We start from the raw sequence: 20,039 nt of genomic DNA, 5'->3' as shown, positions 1-20,039 counted from the left end.
CAAATGTTCACAAAATGGCAGCATGCACTTTAAAGAATGTAAACACATCTTCCCCTAAGTCGATCCAAACCAAGCAGCTGGGTGATGTACCTGCTTTTCAACTGAAACCAGCAAAGAAACAACAGTAAAAATGGGGAAGGGACACCCTGTGCTGTCAAAAAAAAAAAAACTCTAAAAATGGGAGGAGGTGCAAAAGTCTGAGGAAGCTGGAGGTCTAGGGATTGGTAAGGTGAGGGAGAAAAACTGTAGCCCGATTAGCAAATGGTGGTGGTGCTTTGGGAAAGAAAGAGGCATTGTGGCGCAAAGTCATTGTGGAAAAGTATGGGGCTGCAAACAGGGACTGGAACCCATCACTGCTGCGTGGGTGTCCGGCATGGAGAGTACGGAAGGACATTATTGGCAGGGGGTGGGTTGATACTATGGGGAAAAATACTAACTGATGCAGACATCAGTGGTACACCTTTAGAGTGTACCAGAGGAGGAGGCGTCGCTGACAAAGTACCAAAGCGGAGGAGTTGATGTGGATGGACATTGAGTCCATCGGACCTATTTTCTGACGCGCTACGAGTGCAGGGGCGGTATGACCGCACCCTGACCATAGATCCATGGGTCGAATTTCACACCCTACCACACTAGTGTTTTAGTTTCAGGTATTTTTGTTCTTTTTTCTTATTTCAGGGGTTTTATTACACTTTCGTTATTTTTTTCGTCTTTTTGTTATTTTTCTTGTTTTCAGGGACTTTAGTGCACTTTTACTTTTTCCATAGCTGATATATACATTGTGAGAAATCATATTTTCATTATTATTGAATAAATAGAAATTCGTATCTTTTCTTCTTCTTTATTCAAGATATTAGGGTTTCAGGATTGGTCATTGGGTTTTGAGGATTCCACCCTGATTTCAAGTTTCCTTCTATCTAGGTCTTCGAGGTGCAAGAAAAGGTAAGAATCATCCTCCTTTTTCTTTTGACGACAAAAGGACATGTACTTTCTTCATCTCGAACCCTTCATTCTTCGCCCCTTTCATTCATCTATGGATATCCCCTTTCTAGTTTGAACGGAAAAGAAGGATGGTTAGTTAGTAGAATCAGATCCCAACTTGACCGTGGACTGGCTTATGCTAAATCTGAGATATTCTCATATCCCTAGATCCTCCCTTTTTACTGTTTTCGCGATTTTATGCTAAGGGGCATGATCCTGATAGAACGACATCATCTGTGTTGAAATTTACCTAATCCCTTTGATTGGAAATGGTTAGTTGATTCGTGTATTTATTTGAATATTCTTTAACCTGATTATACATGCATATAGGATTAGATCATCACATGTCCCTGCATCACTAACGAACAGTCTTAGATTTTTGGCTAATAGAGATTATTACATCCTATTCGGGAGGATGTTCGGCTTAAAAACTGCTCCCAGCATCCAAATTCCTCAGCCTCTACAGATTAGCAAGGGAGAAAATGTTTCGGTGAAGGATTGTACTGATATTAGTGGTGTCAGGCTATCGTGGAACATAATGCTGAGGAACTTAAAAGATGAGGAAATCCTACAATTGCAGGCTCTCTTCTCGATGTTACGGGACGTCCATGTATGCCCATAGCTAGATGAGGAAAGTGACTGGTTATGAGAGAAATTAGGAAAATTCTTGGTCAAGTCTTTCTTTCGATGGGCCTCCTCAAAGCCATCATTGCAGTATGCTAAGCTTCTGTGGAGATCCCTTGTGCCCCCAAGAGTTTCAGCCTTCATGTGGCTGACAATTCGCCAAAAAATCTTGATGGTGGACAAGCTGAAGCAAAAGGGCATGGCTATCCCCAATAGATGTATTATGTGCAAGCTGAAGAAGAAGAGAATCTTGTACACATGTTCCTTCATTATCCGGTTGTTTCAGATACCTGGAATTTTTTTCTAATGGAGTTCGGAGTAGCTTGGGCAAGAGGTATCTCTATTGAGGAGTTTATTAGCTAGATAAGGACCCCCATCCACGTCAGAAGGAAGAAGCTGTGGAAGTTGGTGCCGTAGGCAGTCTGTTGGGAGATTTGGAAAGAGAGGAACAACAGGATATTCAAAGATGTCCAAATTTCTAGATTTGCCCAGATCAATAAAATCAAGGGATCTATCCTCGAATAGGCCTCTCCTTCCCCTTCAGGAGGACCTACCAAAGCTCTTAGAGGGATTGGTGTGAAGCAGCTGGGTAATGTCCCCTGTGTCTTTTGGTTAAACAGATTGTTTAACCTAGTGGGCAGGGCTCCTGTTTTCCTTTTGTTTGGGTGTTTTGCTTGTGGATGCTTGGTATTCCTGCTTTTCCAGATTTTTGTTTTAGTGAATTTTTGTTATCATGCTCCAAAAATAAAAAAGGAAAGAAAAGAAAAGGTAGGTAAAAACAAGAGTCAAAAGCTAATTCCAACCTTGGTGATCTTGGATATGGTATTTCCAGGGGGAGTCTGCTTATTCAATAGCTCTTTGGCAATCTCCTCAGGCAAGTCAAAAACTGCTCCTTGAACCTGAAAATATAAGCATTTGTAATTAGTTATTCACAGATGAAGAAAACAAATGGTAATATAGAGATGGGACTAATTTTTTGCATTGTTAAGAGAAAATGGCTGATATCTAATAACAGATTAGAGAATCGTTAATCAGTACATACTACTGTTACCACAACTAATGAAGAAGCATCAGTTAGCAGCAGTAGCATAACCACAAGTTAACTGGTCAAAAGACAGAAATCTATCCCACAGAACAGAGTTAACACTAAAGCAGAAATTAACATCAAGTACCCTTTACTACAGCTAACAAAGCAGATGTTCATGATCTGTTAGAGAAAAAGAAATCCATTTAGAAAACTTGCATCTGTAGGTACTCACTGTTTCATCTGCAATCAGATGGATTTTCCCAACATTATCGGCTGCAGCTGGATAGACATCAGATAGGAAACCAGTAACAGATCTGGCAGATAAGAACCCTCTCGAGTATCCAGGTTCACGAGTTAACTGTATTGTTACCCATCCCTGCATTGCAAGGGAACAGTTCAAACTGAATGATCAAACTCTCCATATGAAGGTTGCAGAAAAAGAATTACCAAAACAAAACATTAATCAAACATATAGTCTTTTTTTCATTTTGGACTTGAATTAATAGTTGGCATGCCACGCAGCATCGTTATCATTTGATCCAGCAAGTAGAAGTAGTACAAATTGCCAAAAGGTGCAGAAAACCAAGAATTCGACGAAAATAGCATGCAAAAAGAAACAGAATTTCACCCTTGATGTGGGTTATACGATAATCGCAGACTTCAACATTTCAATGCAGAATTTGGACTTCCCAGAATTAGTTGCATCATTTAAACAAAGAATAACAAGTTTATGTTTAGCACATGGACCAGCAACTGATAGCAAGTAATACATTCAGAGCAATGAGAAATTTTTCAAAAATAACTTCAAGAGAATTCAGAGCAATCCTTGTGAAATCTGGCAAGTGATGGGGACATCACGTGCACACGCGCACTGACGCCGCCCCCCCTGCGCACGTACGCCAGAAGGAGGGCCCCACCGTCGATCTGGATCGATGACGACGTCCAGGGAGAGCCTCCTACCTAGCTGACGAAGTTTTGATTCAAAAAAGTGAGCCCGTTAATCAAGAAAATCCCATCATAGGATCTCATGATTGTGGCTCACTCGTCGGATTGATTTCATATTTTAGGTTTTGCTTATTGTTATTATTTAGAACATCGTAAACGCTTTAGATTTCTTTGTTTGATTTTTATTTTAGTTTACTTCATCGCCAAGTAATAGGTTGCACACATGGCGCAAGTTTTGAGGTATAGGGTTTTCTTATAAATAGGCACCCCTTGTAGCTTTTTTTAATTGATTGACGATTAATAAAAATTCTGCGTTTTCTTACTCTCCGAGTTGTGAAGCCTAATTGGGTGCGAAGCCCTCCCTTCATCGAAGGGTTAACTACCATGGTGCGAAGCCACATCTATCCCGATTCACCCACATTCATCGTCATCTCTACTACCCATCTTCTACCATCCCTTCTTCTCATCTCACCCCATCATATACACTTCGAATCAATCATCTATTGCAGCAATTCTCCTCCCCACAGTAGAATTTAAGAATTTGTCCCTACAGGAGGGCTGAAACTTCGGTGGAGCACCACGCACAAACCGTACATCGGATTGAGCTGAGATTTGAGGGTTTTGGAATCCATCCCTGGCCGACCAGGGCCAAGGTAGCCTTTTTCTGAATAGTGGGCCCCACACACGTGCGGCAGAGATCACACGCATGTGCGTCTGGGCCATTGTTGTTGTCCACACGTGCAGTACTACTCTGGTTCGTCTATCTCCTCTCTTTCACTCCGCTTTCACCCAAAATCCCTAAACCTAACCCTAAATTACTCAAATCTCCAATTTTATGCCCATTTTCTTACCCTAAGGTTCCTTGATTTGAAATTGGTGAATCCCTTGGATTAGGGACTGATTGTTATGCATGTGTGGATGATTATTTCTTATCTTTGAATATCGTTTGGTTCATAATTTTTACTGATCCAGCCCTATCGTGTAAGCCTGAACCTATATAAATTCTCCTTAATTGAATGTTTGGACTTTCATGTGGGATATGGAATTTGTGTAATTGTTTCTGAACTAACGTGATCTTAAGCCTGAAATCTCGCATATCATATTTAATTTTCATGTCCTGCATCAAATTTGGTATCAGAGCCTAGGGTTCTTGTAGGGGAATTCATTACATGTTTAGGGTTTGGTTGTTTATGTCCATTACGCATCAATTCTCATCATATATGGTTGTTTAGAGGTCCATAAAACCTAACATAAGCTACTGAAATTTTCTGTTATCCCCTTATTTGAATTATTTTAGAAATTAACTTAGTTTCATATTTCTAGGTTTAGAAACTTTCCTTTTCTGTTTTTTAGAAACTAATTTTTTAGAAACTTTCTTAATCTATTCTTAGAAACTAATTTCCTTTCCTTTTTCTTTTTTTTTAGAAACTAGTTTGCTTTCCTTTTTCTTTTTTAGAAACTAACTTACTTTCTATTTTGAGAAACTTTCCTTTTTCTTTTTCTTTAGAAACTAGGTTGTTTTTTTTTTTTTAAAGAAACTTTTTAATTTGTTTTTTTTTTTTTTTGAAGCTTTCCTAATTTGTTTCTTTAGAAACTTTCCTAATTGGTTTTTAGAAACTTTCCTTTTTCGTTTTTAGAAACTAGGTTACTTTTCTTTAGAAACTTTCATAATTTGTTTTTTTTAGAAACTTTCCTAATTTGTTTTTCATAGAAACTTTCCTAATTTGTTTTTCTTAGAAACTTTTCTTTTTCGTTTTTAGAAACTAGGTTGCTTTTTTTTATAAACTTTCCTAACTTGTTTTAAAAACTTTCCTTTTTCGTTTTTAGAAACTAGGTTGTTTCTTTTAAAAATTAAATAAGTTAATTAAAAAAATTCTTATATTTTGACAACTATATTGCTGAATTTTGGTTGACACCCTACACTAAACATGGAACAATTGCAAGAGTCACTAAACAAGCTGTCCCAAAAGTTGGAGTTTATGATTAAGCGCCTGGAAATAGACCAATATTTAGAACAACTTGATGTGCGCATTACCCGACTAAAGACCATCGCCAGGACAAACCCCACCATTGAGGTAGATGTCTCATCTCAGGCAAGTGGCCTGGTGGATAGACCAATGAATAGAGTTGGTGAAGGAATCAATTATGGGTGTGCACCCGTGCACCCACCCCATGAGAGACATCAAGACCACTATTTTGAAGGGTATGACATGTGCGGCCTTGTGGCTGGAAAGAGTGCACCAGACACTAGTGTAGAGTTACCCACTGAGGTCATTCCGATAATGGATGAGTTACGTGATGTCTTTCCTGATGATCTACCGGATGAGTCTCCCCATAGGAGGGATATAGAGCACACCAGAACATGGGACACCTAATACCTACAGCCGAGTTTGCGTTTAATAGTTCTGTCGATAGGTCCACAGGTCTCAGTCCTTATGAAGTCGTTACTGTTTATAAACCTGGGAAACATATTGATCTTGTCCCTATGTCAATGTCCCATAGGGTGTCAGAGCCTGCGGAGTCTTTTGCGCATCACATTCATTCATGGCATCAAGAAATCAGGCAGAATATCACTACTAGTAATGAACATTACAAATTTTCTGCAAACCAACATAAACGTTTCAAAGAATTTAATATTGGGTACTCTGTGATAGTCTGCATCTGGCCCGAACGGTACTCTCCAAGGGCCGTTCGTAAGTTACACGCGCGTTGCGCTGGACCATTCAAAATTATAAAACGAAACGGTCTTAATGCGTATGACGTAGATCTTCCACCTTCTATGGGAATTAGTTCCACATTCAACGTGGAGGATCTAGTTACTTTTCAAGAGACCACTAATATTTTGTCCGGCCCTTCACCTACCCATCCTCATTCCCCATATTTATCCCTTGAACTATGGCCCCTTCTCGACCCATTTTTCCAGCCTCTACCTCCCATACCTACTCTTCCTGACCTTTCTTCCCAGCCTCTACCTCCCATACATACCCTTCCCGACCCATTTTTCCAGCCTCTACGTCTCATACCTACCCGTCCTGACTCATTTTCTCCGCCTCTACCTCTCATACTTACTCGTCCCGACCCATTTTCCCAGCCTCTACGTCTCATACCTACCCTTCTCAACCCATTTTTCTAGCCTCTACCTCTCATATCTACCCGTCCCAACCCATCTTCCCAGCCTTTACCTCTCATACCTATCCTTTCCGACCCATTTTCCCAACCTCTACCTCTCATACCTAACCTTCACACACCCAAAAAGGAAATATAGGATATCCTGGACCATCAGATAGTTTCAATGTTGGACGGCGGGTTTCAGAAGTACCTGGTTAAATGGAAGTCACGCCCAGCTTCAGACAGCACGTGGCTCACTGAGGAGCTTCAGAGACTTGATCCTGACATCCTGGAGCGGTTCAGGAGTTTTATTTCGCCAGTGGCGAAATCTTCGCAGCCGGGGAGAATTGATGGGGACATCACGCGCACACGCGCACTCACGCCGCCCCCCTACGCACGTACGCCAGAAGGAAGGCCCCACCATCGATCTAGATCGATGACGACGTCCAGGGAGGGCCTCCTACCTAGATGACGAAGTTTTGATTCAAAAAAATGGGACCGTTAATCAAGAAAAGCCCATCATGGGATCTCATGATCGTGGCCCACTCGTCGGATTGATTTCATATTTTAGGTTTTGCTTATTGTTATTATTTAGAACATCGTAAACGCTTTAGATTTCTTTGTTTGATTTTTATTTTAGTTTACTTCCTCGCTAAGTAATAGATTGTGCACATGGCGCAAGTTTTGAGGTATAGGGTTTTCTTATAAATAGGCACCTCTTGTAGCTTTTTTAATTGATTGAAGATTAATAAAAATTCTGAGTTTTCCTACTCTCCGAGTTGTGAAGCCTAATTGGGTGCGAAGCCCTCCCTTCATCGAAGGGTTAACTACCGTGGTGCGAAGCCACATCTATCCCGATTCACCCCCATCCATCGTCATCTCTACTACCCATCTTCTATCATCCCTTCTTCTCATCTCACCCCATCATCTACACTTCGAATCAATCATCTATTGCAGCAATTCTCCTCCCCACAGCAGAATTTCAAAATCTGGCCCTACAGGAGGGTTGAAACTTCGGCGGAGCACCACGCACAAACCATACATCGGATTGAGCTGAGATTTGAGGGTTTTGGAGTCCATCCCTGGCCGACCAGGGCCAAGGTGGCCTTTTTCTAAATAGTGGGCCCCACACACGTGCGGCCGAGATCACACGCATGTGCGTCTAGGCCATTGTTGTTGTCCACGCGTGTGGTACTTCTCTGGTTCGTCTCTCCTCTCTTTCACTCCGCTTTCACCCAAAATCCCTAAACCTAACCCTAAATTACTCAAATCTCCAATTTTATGCCCATTTTCTTACCCTAAGGTTCCTTGATTTGAAATTGGTGAATCCCTTAGATTAGGGACTGATTACTATGCATGTGTAGATGATTATTTCCTATCTTTGAGTATCGTTTGGTTCATAATTTTTATTGATCCAGCCCTATCATGTGTAGGCCTGGACCTGTATAGATTCCCCTTAATTGAATGTTTGGACTTTCATGTGGGATATGGAATTTGTGTAATTGTTTCTAAACTAACGTGATCTTAAGCCTGAAATCTCGCATATCATATTTAATTTTCATGTCCTGCATCAGCAAGGCCAGCGACAAAAGCTGGTTAAGGAAAGTATTACAAATGGCAAGGGAATTCCTACACATGTCTCACTTATTCTGAAGCCTCAAAAGCAGGACCCCTAGGGCTAGAAATTACAACTTGTGCAAACTAGTATAGTAGGCTACTAACAATTCAAGGGATTCTCTTGATGTGGTTGGAATGTTCAAAAGGGAAGACAAAACACATCAAAAAATAACCAGCTATTCAACAAGATTTCCAATGAGATGACCTAGGTAATACTCCATTGTGTGTTACTTTGTAAGGAAAACAGTTAGCCTTTAGTCAGCATCCCATTGTTCTTCACCATTCAAAGTCATTATTGTAGTTTCTAAAACACTAGATAATAGATACTGATCAGCACAATTACAAATATAAACTCTCGCAGGTTGCAATTTAAATAAGGCAACAGCTATAATGATAAACGCAAACTCTTGAAATGACCTCAACTCTATTGAGTGGAACAAGACCTCAAGTCTATTGAATGGAACAAGACAACTGACAACCCCTTACAGAACATGTTTCAAAGTATCTAGGAAGTTTCTGTTGGGAATTTTAATATCCACCTTTCATGAATGATCAAACTAGAGAATGTGTAAAACAAAATGAGGAATGCCTCACAACAACTAGTTGTGGGTGAGAAAACTGTGCAACTAGCTACTTGTGGGGTGTGTATGGCATCTAACCCAATCAGCAGAGTTTCACCACCATGAAAATGGGACCCCCCAAAAAACCAGACCGATTCAACCATCATGGGGACTACCATGTGAATTTAGAGGTTTCGGGTGTTTCTCTGCATGGCCCACCTAATGATTGGATCGGCCTGATTTCAGGTCCTTTCCATTTCATACTGGGGTAACCATGAGGATTGGATTTCATACACAAACTACGGTGGGCCCCAATGCAGCTAGTTCAATGGTTTTCTCATCTGAAATTACTTGCGAGCCGTGAGATATTCCCCAAAAATGATATGCAAAATATTCAAGTTGAGATTCTGAAATACGTTTTATCAGTGTGGTTTCTATAATGATGTCCAGCATTTGCCTAGATTTTGAATTTGGAGTTCCTTGTCCTGCTCTCCTATATCTAGAAAAATATACTTCTCCCACTCAATGAGGCCCCCATTCTGCAATAAAATTTCTGCCTCGAGCCATAGTTGCTGACCAAGAACTTCCATATTAAGATCTGTTACAGACTTCGAACAGACCCGTAGGTATGGACATTGTACTAATAGCTTAAGTTAGCATTGACCATGGAACATGAAATGAATGCCTAAGCCCCTGGGGTTAATCATAAATGCAAGGAGACCAAGGAACTCTTTCCAATTTCCACAGATGCTTTTCGTGATAACTGTAAGATTTAGGTCTCTGGTGAACTTGCACATGAAAAACACATGAAAATGTAGCCATTCAAACAGCAACGCATAACAGGAGGTGGTCAGGTTTGCTTATTTGTCATGCATACCTGAGTTGCTATCCAGTTCGTGTGTATATGTTCAATTGAGATTCTTAAGCTCTTTCATGTGCTTCCTCGGTCAGAATATGACGCAAGTAAACAGAAAAAGGAAAAACCTATTTGAAGGCATGTAATTCTTCATTTATGATCTGAAATAAATCTTATGGGCTATGACAAAAGAGCAACATTCATGATGGAGAAAAGATCAACTATGCAAAGAAAAATGCTCACGACAACAACTGTGGATCTGTTTCATAAGAATTAATGAATGCTAGCATCAAAATCAAAATCATTCCCCTCATATTGAAACATCCTAGCCACCAGTTATAGGTGCAATCATAAGTGGGGCTTTCAGTATTTAGTTTGAAGTTTGAACATAACTCATATTTTAATTGCATTCATAAAAAAAGATTAAAAAAATAACAGTCTTGAGGGCTCTTGAGGTTTCAACTCTATGTACATTAAAAAATTGCATGAAATAATAATTGCACCAGAGAAAATTGAACGAGTTCACAATGAAAAAGCAAAAGTTGATGGTTCATCAGTTACCTGCTCATGGCTAATAAGAGAACGAGATGAAGGAGGCTGAGAGAAACCACTTAAGTGTGCAAGTGCAGCAGCAAGAGCATCGGTTCCCTTTTCTTCAACCAATCGTTGTGCAGTTGGGCGGAAGTATTCTATTGATTCTGGATGGACCCCATTAAGAGTAGCAACAACTTGCTCTGCAGAAGATTCCAAGACCTCTCGTATCTGTGGTGGACTGATAAACTCAAACTTACATCCCACATCACGCTCGAGAGATTTTACAGTTCTCCTCTGGCTACTAGTAAACATCAGAATGGCAGTTCCTTCTTTCCCAGCACGCCCCGTGCGACCAGAGCGATGAACAAAAGTTTCAGGATCATTTGGCAGTTCATAGTGGATAATCTGCAGAAGGGGGAATCCAGTAATGAAGTTCTTAACACATTAATACATCTTAATCCATACGGCAACTATAGCTGAACTGCACGACATCCATAATCAATTCCAATATAATAAAAACATTTGTTAAAACTAAATCCTCATGTGCAAATAAAGAAGAAAAAATATGTAATTCCCATAACACACCAAACCCAGTCAAGGGGCTTGAAATCACCAAGTCAACAACAATTAAAAACAAATGCCTGGTTGACTATGCATCACAAAATCTATCGAATTCTTGAAAGAATTACAAATTCGAAATAATTTTGTACAACAAAAAGCCAGCTGTTGAACGGTAATAGTCAATGTCCTCACAATAATACCCCATCAAGAGAGAGATTTAATCCATCAACCACTTGAATTATAAGGATATGCCAACTAATGACAACAGCAATCTCAGCAATAATTGTCAACTCACCAGATCAACATTTGGGATATCAAGTCCACGTGCTGCAACATCTGTTGCAACAAGCACAGTAAATTTTCCTTGACGGAAACCATTCAATGTCCTCTCACGTTGGTGTTGAGATATATCCCCATGAAGTGCCTCTGAAGCAATACTATTGCTCAAGGCCATTGACACCTCATCAGCATCTCGTTTTGTTTGTGTGAAAACTATTGTCTTCCCACCTTTAGCATAGACCTGAAAATCATGTTGAAAGTCAATGTTACTTACTAGTTAAGGTAGATTTCAAGAAAAGAACCAACTAATTACATGAGTTTCAAGTCAGACATCCCAGTCTACTAGTACAAGCATCATCTTCAAGACAGAGAAATGATCAGGGAACATCTAATCCCCTCAAAAGACATCAAATTTATCCAAGAAAAATTATTAAATATGAGAACAATGCCATAATGATTCTAGAATAGAGAAAACATGTCTGCAAAGCATATCACCACAAACCATCATTGGATCAAATTTCTACTGCATGCCATATATCAGCTAATTTCCAGATTCTTTAGTTTATAGTAGCTTTGTAAAATATATATGGAGTTGTACATGTAGAGCAGCAGTGACTGTTTAAGGCGGTGATAAACTGCAATTGCACAAGCAAAATCTATAAAGAACTAACAGGCATACAGATATTAATGTTTCTGCAAATATTTCCTGTTATGATGGTACAAGTGCAATAACATTCAAGCGGCATAATTCCCGTTACATGCATACTGTAGTATATGGTATATTGTGGTTTAGAATGCTCCAGTGTCTCGCAATAGAGTGAACATGTTCTCGGAAAGTACAAATCAGAAGAAAATGATGAAAGACTGCATATGTAATCATGATCACCATCAAAGCCTCTTTTTTCTTCTTCTTTTTTACATTTTTTTTTGAAAGATACTGATATTATTCAAACCAAAAGGGCAAAAAAAAAAAACCTACAAGGAAAGAAAACATGAGAACAAAACCCACAACAGCCGAGTATAGCACCCAATCCTTAATACATTGAAAAACCCTATCAATAACCCTAAAATAAGAGCTCCTGTTGTTCCAGAAGCAGCATATATTCCTCTCCCCCCAAATGGACCAAATAACGGCAACGAGCGCAAGCAGAACCATCGAACCCTTATCCCAATTCAGTTAGGGTTAGCTACATGAATCCTATTACACTATTCCACTCTATCATGGATAGAGGTGGGCACTGGACGACTTGATCCGGGTAACTCGACTCGTTCCGATCCGACTTGACCCGAACTGAATGGGTGAGTTGGTCCGAACCGAGTAGGCTTTGCCCAATCCGAACTCAAACCGAGTCGAGTTCAAGTTACCTAGTAACTCGACCCGAAACTCAATCCGGCTAGACCCAACTCGATCCGAAACCCGACTCTCTAACCCTACCTACCCCAACCTACCCCGACCCAATCCCAAAATCTCTCTCCCTCCCTCATCCTCCTCATCTTTCAAGCCCGGCAACCACCATCACCCTCCTCCTCCTCCTCTCTCTCCTCTCCACTCTCTTGGTCTCTCCCTCCCTCATCTCTCAATCTGACTCGGTGCCAACTCGACCCGACTCGATACTTCTGACCGGATCAGACTCGGTCCGGATCAATCCAGGCCAGACCGAACTCGGATCGAGTCAAGCATGCTGGATTCGGTATCGAGTCGGGTCGAGTTCATGTCAAGCCTATTTCAAAACCGGATCGAGTCGAGTTAGCCCTAACTCGGTCCAACTCAACTCGATGCCCAGCTCTAATCATGGACCATATCCTTAATTAAACCACAAGTCCTCAAGACTATTCATATAACTTCCACCCACGTCCTTTTAAGCCTTCCCATTGCCCTTGTTGAGCCTTCAACTTGAACCACCCCACTCCTTAGGAGTGAGTCAATGTGATCTTGCAGAGGACAAGTCACAAGAATCAAACTCGATAGGACTCCTTTTTTCAGAGAGAACTGAATTTATTAGAAAACTCACAAAAGCGAGGAAAGAATACCACCCAAGCAACAAGAATCAAACAGACAACACAAATAGAATCCGCTGAAGCTGCCTTTATATAAACAACCCAACCCAAAATAAGACCACCCACACCCTCACACTCATTCCGAAAACAACACCCTTTTCTAGATCCCCAACTAACCCAAAAAATGGCCATTATGACAATCTCTATATAGCTTTACCGGATTTACCGATTCCTCCTCCGCGCCAAGCCCACCAGCAAGCCCTCCACAGTCTTCGACATCACCCAGTCGGTTTGAAGCAAGCAAAGAAAATGGTCCCAAACTCTACCAACAAAAGGGCAATGAATGAAGAGGTAATCAATCGACTCCTCATTCTCCAAAAATATCAAACAAATATTGGGGAGCATTAAGGATCTTCTATGGAGATTGTCCACTGAGAGGATTCTCTTCCAACCCACAAGCCAAACAAAAACCACCACACGAGGAGAGGCTTCGTAGAACCAATATTTATTTTTTTTAAAGGATCATAAAACCAATGATGAAACAAATGAGGCAAACTAAAAAGACTAGGTAGCTCTAATATCAAGTTAAATAGTGACCTTACAAAGACTCTCCCTGAACATTGCCTCAACCATAAAATCAAGTCTGATTCTTGAACCGCAAGCTTGGTGTTCTTAATGAAATCCAATTACCTGACGAACTCAGCCATCTCCCCATCCAACATGTTCCTTTAGCATCACCGACTCTATCACATAAACAATCTGCCAGACTACCGACCCCCTATTGATTAAAAAGCAATTTGCCACATAAACAAAATGGTCGGGAGAAGGCGAGCGACTCTCGGGAAGAGACCTTGAAGCACCCGATCGCCGTACCAAATATCCACCAAAAATTGAATATGATTCATGTTTCCAATTGAGAAAGAAATACCCTTTCGGACCAAATGATCAACTGTGTTTTCCAAGCCCCAAAGGCTCTATAATGAGTTCGTCACAAACCCAAGCCCCCTCCTACACAACATAGTTGCTAGCCATCAACTCCCTCTAAAGCCTACTCTCTTTCACACCAAATCTACTTCCCAAGGAGAGTTGAATCATATCACCCAAAAGTTTGAGAGTAGCTTACACACCTCATCCCGCCTAAGGAGATGAAACTTCTTACCATCAATAGTGCCTTTCCAAAAAAAATCTCTTCTTAGTTATAGACACCCCACCCAAAACGAGAGCAAACTACTCCTCAACTTCAACTTGGCTTCGATAAAAACATCCCTGGAAGATTCGATATCCGTTGAACAACCATACGAGTTAGGTAAGATGTATTTTTGACAAGTCAGGGGCTCGACCAATCGCACCTTGACTAAACGGCCTAGACCCATCAAAGACCCAAACCATACACCACTCTGATAACACCGTCTCCAGCCAATCCAAGAGGCCTTAAAGTCCATATGGATCAAGTAGAAAAGGTCCTCGGCACAACCCAGAAATGACTAATGGATCGAATTGGCGGACCCGCAACTCGATGAGATTAGATATCAAACGATTGACCAGGTTATCCGGAAACTTCAGTTGTGCACAGCTTTGATCAAATCGCATTTGCTAGACTCCAGAGACAAGGAAGTCCAAACGAATCAAGTCGAAAGGGTCCCCAATACCTCTCGGAGAAAACCACCAGATTCGATCGACCAACATAAATCTGGTGAAGAATAAATCGTGGCCACTCATCCTGACTCCCGAAAACCCTAGAATTCACTGTACACAGCAGCTGCTATGTAGAAAAGGACAAAATGAACAATAGGCCCCTGAAGATCTGGTTGTACGAAGGAACCTCTTTTGGCTCGAGACATCATTACCTAACCCGAAAAGCCAACGCAGGCAGAAAGGGTACCCTATAGCCTACAACTGATCCTCGAATAGTCGGCTGAGTACCTATTTAAGCACTACAATAGCGATCCTTCCGAAGGCAACAAGGGGATTAGTGGGAGACGTTGAGAGTGAAAAGAGAGGCAACATGCGTCAGTTGGTCAACAAAGAGGAGTGGCAAGGCTATTTCAGGTGTTGCTAACTCCCAAGTGTCAACTTGCCCAAGTCTCTGGAAAATCCGAAAAAAGCCTGACTGCGCCGCCACCCTTCTTGACTCAAAAGAAGAAAGAAAAGAATAGTCTTAGCAAAAGAAGCCACTGAAGTTGAGAGTAGGGTTGGAATCGGAGACATGCGACCATCCCTTTGTTAAAAAGGATGTTTGGTCTCCCATTTTCCCTCTCACGTCTCAATTCAATCTACATTCCATCCTACACATTTCAAGCACATTAGCAACACACACTCACTTTTATTTTATTTCTGCAATCCTCTTTCCTATCTACATTCTCTCTTTTACTTTATCTACCTACCCAAGGTCTTCAACCCTGTGAGGGAACGGTAAGTACTGCTTATTTCCTTTTTGCCTACTAGGGGTCTTAAACCTGCAAAGTGAGGTTAGGTGCCATTTATTTTCTTTTTGTCCTACTGTTGAGGGTCAAATATTGCATATCAGACCCAGTTATTACCTGGATTTATGAACATGGTACCGTTTAATAACCCATTTTAATCATGTTTGTGTTGCAAGGTGGAATTGCGAGCTGGGACTGGATCGAGATGCTAAAAGCACGGATTTAACGTTCAGAATGTGCTCAAGCGGCTTGGAAGTCAGCCAGAATGCAAGATCACTGGGTTTCCATCATCTGTTCGACTCAAAACTTCATACATGGCCTGAGGGCCATAAATTAACCGTATATGTCAAATTTCAGCCATTGGATCCCTCTGAAAGTGGCCCAACGGATAGATCAGCCCATAAATCAGTGATTTGGGGCCCGCCTGGTATCTGAAAATGCTTCAATCTTGGGCTCATTGAAGATGGTAGTGGGCCCCACAGTGTAATTTTTCGGATGATCTAAGCCATCCATCGTGTAGAGGGCCTCAAATACTATAAAACCTTGCTAAAATTTTACACCCAAGTGTGCACATGTGCACGATACAGAGGCCACAAATAGGCGCTCCTGCAACGTTCAAAATGAATTTTGGCATGATTTCTTATTTAGGCCTCATGAATGGACGTTCAAAACCACCCATTCTTGACCGAAATTTCGAAAATACCTCTGTGGGGCACCACCAACTCGTCAGTGAACTCCTCTTTGCGCAGGCTCTGTTTCCGCATCCGGTCGAATCCGGGATTTGCGGGAGGTAGTGGGTCACGATCATTAACATTTTGAGTGATCCAGACCGTCTAATGTGTCTACAGGGAGGCCAATACCCTAGCCAAGATTTCAGAATTGTCAGGTAGGTCGATATCACGCCGCAAATACACTCCAAACGCAAGTCGTTTTGCGCTTTTGCTGCGCATACGAACTCAGTTGCGTAAACAAATTGCGAAAGCTTTCGTGGTGCGGGAGGGAAACTTGGACTGAAGTTGTACAGGGGGTCTTCTATAAAACAGGAGGGAGAAAGCATTGAAAGGGGAGTTTTTTGGACGTGAGCTCCAGGGGACTCGGTTTTGGAGGCTTGAACGTGGGGAGGAAAACGGGAGAGAAGCTGGAGAGAGAAAGTGAAGCAGCCTAGTTTTTATTCCTCTTTTCCTTTATATTTCTTTTAAGATTTAGCCCATTCATGTGTGGCTAAACCTCTTAGCTAGGGCTAAGAGGTGAAGCCTGTAGCGAGATGGGAGATTCTACTTTGAGCCTTTAAAATTCATAAACTGAATTTGATTTAGTTGATTATTAAAGGAATATTTTTCTTAGTCTTTAATGGTCTGTTGTGACTGAAATTACAATGGGTTTGCAATGGCTTTGAATATTTCTTTTCTCTTTTGATGTTTATGACGTCAGGAGGCCCTGTTGTTCACCATCGTCTCCTGGGCATGGTTGGATGATAGTACCCTTCCTAACCTTCATAGTATGTTGATTGATTGGTTGGTGATTAGTTTAATTCTATTGTTAACTTTGTCTCCTGGGTATGGTTTGGTGATGGAATCCATTCTAATTCATATACCATTCTCGTAAAGCCTAAATCAAGTAAATTCAGTTTGATTTCCATGATTCATGATGCAAGCATAAGATCTCCCTGATCTCTACAAGTGGATCCTCTGAATCCCTAGTTTCCTTCCTCTGAATTCCTTAAGGTTTTAAATAATTATTCCACAATTATTCCTTAAAATTCTATTTGGTTAGATCATATCTTAGTCTAGTTCTAGTTCTACTTGGTTTCAGATAACGTACAGGTATCAGTCCCTGTGGATTCGACCTCGGTCTTACTGAGTTTATTACTACATCACAACCCTATACTTGGGGATTGAACACCTACCCAAAGTCATAAACTTTGTGAAGCATGATTAGACATGGTAATTCTGAAATTCCATTAAATCCCTCAAAAATCATTAAATCCCATAAAGTAAAGAGCGCATGCGGTGCAAGCTGAAAATGGTGCTTAACCCCTTCATTTTTTGTCACCAAGACCCTTACTCCAAATCTACAATCGCAGATTAACTACATGAGTCACTTGAATTGGGAAATCTTATTATCCCCCAACCTTTAAGCAATTATACAATTTCTAGTTGGTTGTAGATTTTAAGCTTCATGTGTTAGTGGTAACTACAAATCAAATGCATCTTCAAATCTGAGCCAACACCACATCCCAACTGTATCAAAAGCCAGAGAAAATAGAGGAAGTAAGCCCCACACGCATCGAGCCATGTTCACATCAGCTTTTTTAGTCTATCCAACACCGATTTAGGGCAATTGAAAAGAGAGAAAAATATAAAATACACGGGCATATTGGATAAGGCCACCTTGATAAGAGTCAAATGACCTCCCAAGTAGAGAAACCAACCTTTCCAAGTAGCCAATTTCCTTTCGATCCTCTCAATCACCTTATCCCAAAGGTGGTTGGCCAGCTTCCCAATACATAGAGGCAACCCAAGGTACGTCAAAGGAAAGGATCCCGACTTGCACCTGAAGATACACACAAAACGGCTAAGATATTCTCACCCCACGTGCACCCCCAACATTTCAGAATTAGCCACATTAACCTTCAACCCCGAAACCACTTCAAAACACGCAATTATTTTCCGAAGGTTGTCCACTGAAACCATCTCCACATCACAAAAGAGCAATGTATCATCCGCATACTGAAGATGGTTGATTTGACCCCCAACATTAAAAGCCTTGAACCCTAAAACTCTGAGCAAACCATTCTCTTCCCCTTTATGCAGCATCATACTCAGGGCCTCCCCAATGACAACAAACAAATAAGGAGAAAAAGGGTCCCCCTGCCTCAGACCTCTTGACGATTCGAAATACCCTTTTGGCAACCCATTAATTAAGATAGAGAAGGATGCAAATTGCATGCAAGATCCGATCCGCTCCCTGCACTTGCGGCCACAACCCAATCTATGAAACGTATAGTCTAAGAACCCCGAGTCCACATGATCATAAGCCTTCTCAATATCCAACCTGCAGACTAACACACCTTTCTACTTCATGTGCTTGGAGTCAATGCATTCGTGGGCAATAAGAGCAACATCCAAAATCTGTCTACCCGCCACAAAAGCACCTTCATTTTTTGAAATGACTTTAGAGAGGACATCCCTAAATCTCAAGGAAAAAAACTAGGCCAAAATCTTATTAGGGCCTCCTATGAGACCAATATGTCTGAAATCTTTTAACTGATTGGCCCCCTCCACCTTGGGAATAAGGGCAATAAAAGAAGCCCCAAGCTCACCTGAAAGCCAGCCCCACTCAGAAATTTCCAATACAAAATCCATAACATCCTTTTTAACTATATGCCAAAACTTCTGATAGAAGAGAATAGGGAAACCATTGGGACCCAGGGCCTTATCCCCACACATAGAGCATAAAGCAGCTTTCACTTCCGAGATAGGCTTCTCAAGCACAGCAACATCCTCACTAGAAATCTGTTGGAATTCAAGGTTATCCAACCTCGGTCACTTCCACCGCTCACCAGACAACAACTTTCTGCAAAATAGGTCAATAGAGTCGCAAATCTGCTCACCCCTAACCAATTCAATTATATATGTCTGGGTTTTATGTATTTGACCCTTGGCAGATGTAAGCTACAATCAAACTAGATAGACACTTAGGGTACAAAGCCAATTGAAATAGGATTTAGCCTGACACTCTAAGAATCAAGAACACCAGCAGGATGCAATGGGATAATACTTTAGCAAGAAACTAATGGCAGAAGGAGTTCCCTTCAAAACTCTACATGACAATTTTTGGATAATTCAAAATTTCAATATTTCTGGTTGGCAAATTGTCAACATGATTTCTGGTATAAAGTATTTGCATACAGAATTTAATACAACATTGTTTCCATTTTCAAATGAAGATCGATCAGATCTAGATAATGTCATAAACAGAAAAAACAACCTGAGAAATGGCCCAACTTTAAGTCAAGACAGAGAGAGAGAGAGAGAGAGGATCCTACATGTCTGCGAGCATATGCAAACACTGAACTGAAGGTCTTCAACTAAGAACAGTAATGAGAACATCAATGGCAATTTATATAGTATTGTTATTATCATGAATAAAATTCATTTCAAGATGGATTTTCTAAGCATGCCGAGTCTACAGGTGTCAAAAGTTGGCACTCGAATAATAACATGATAACTCATCCTAGAGGGATTGCAGTTTTTATACCAAAGCCATTGAGCATGTGAAATGCCAACTTGAACGCATGATATCATAATTAGAAGATGCAAAACAAGAAAATATGTGCAGAAAAATAAAATTGCATGATTATGTCACTTTTTCCCCCTTTATGATAGGTAATCCGGGCTCGGACTCGAGCTCGAGCCCTCAGTATTGAAGCATGAGGGCCTTCCAAAGAGCCACGGGCTCAAACCTATTTGCAAGATCATGTTGTTGACATTAGAAAATTAACGCAAGATGTTTATTTCCAAACA

The 20,039-nt window shown here is 40.9% G+C and overlaps 1 protein-coding gene and 1 long non-coding RNA gene across 2 annotated transcripts in view; both read right to left on the bottom strand.

Moving 5' to 3' along the window:
• Positions 1–20,039, bottom strand: part of LOC131231737 (DEAD-box ATP-dependent RNA helicase 3, chloroplastic) — a 30,738-nt gene that overhangs the window by 3,282 nt on the left and 7,417 nt on the right. The window contains exons 5-8 of the mRNA XM_058228039.1: positions 11,109–11,333; positions 10,280–10,657; positions 2,865–3,008; positions 2,409–2,504 (exon numbers count right to left, since the gene is read on the bottom strand). Coding sequence (XP_058084022.1) covers positions 2,409–2,504; positions 2,865–3,008; positions 10,280–10,657; positions 11,109–11,333 — 843 coding nt within the window. The remainder of the gene's footprint in view (positions 1–2,408; positions 2,505–2,864; positions 3,009–10,279; positions 10,658–11,108; positions 11,334–20,039) is intronic.
• On the bottom strand, positions 13,595–20,034 carry LOC131231738 (uncharacterized). Its single transcript, XR_009164527.1, has 2 exons — positions 17,416–20,034; positions 13,595–15,586 (listed from the first exon to the last, which is right to left on the bottom strand). It is a non-coding gene; the product is annotated as an uncharacterized LOC131231738 (long non-coding RNA).

Source organism: Magnolia sinica, chromosome 17 (assembly GCF_029962835.1).
Source record: "Magnolia sinica isolate HGM2019 chromosome 17, MsV1, whole genome shotgun sequence".
Lineage (NCBI taxonomy): Eukaryota > Viridiplantae > Streptophyta > Magnoliopsida > Magnoliales > Magnoliaceae > Magnolia > Magnolia sinica.
The sequence above is the reverse complement of the archived record's forward strand: the minus strand, read 5'-3'. Positions and strand labels throughout refer to the sequence as shown.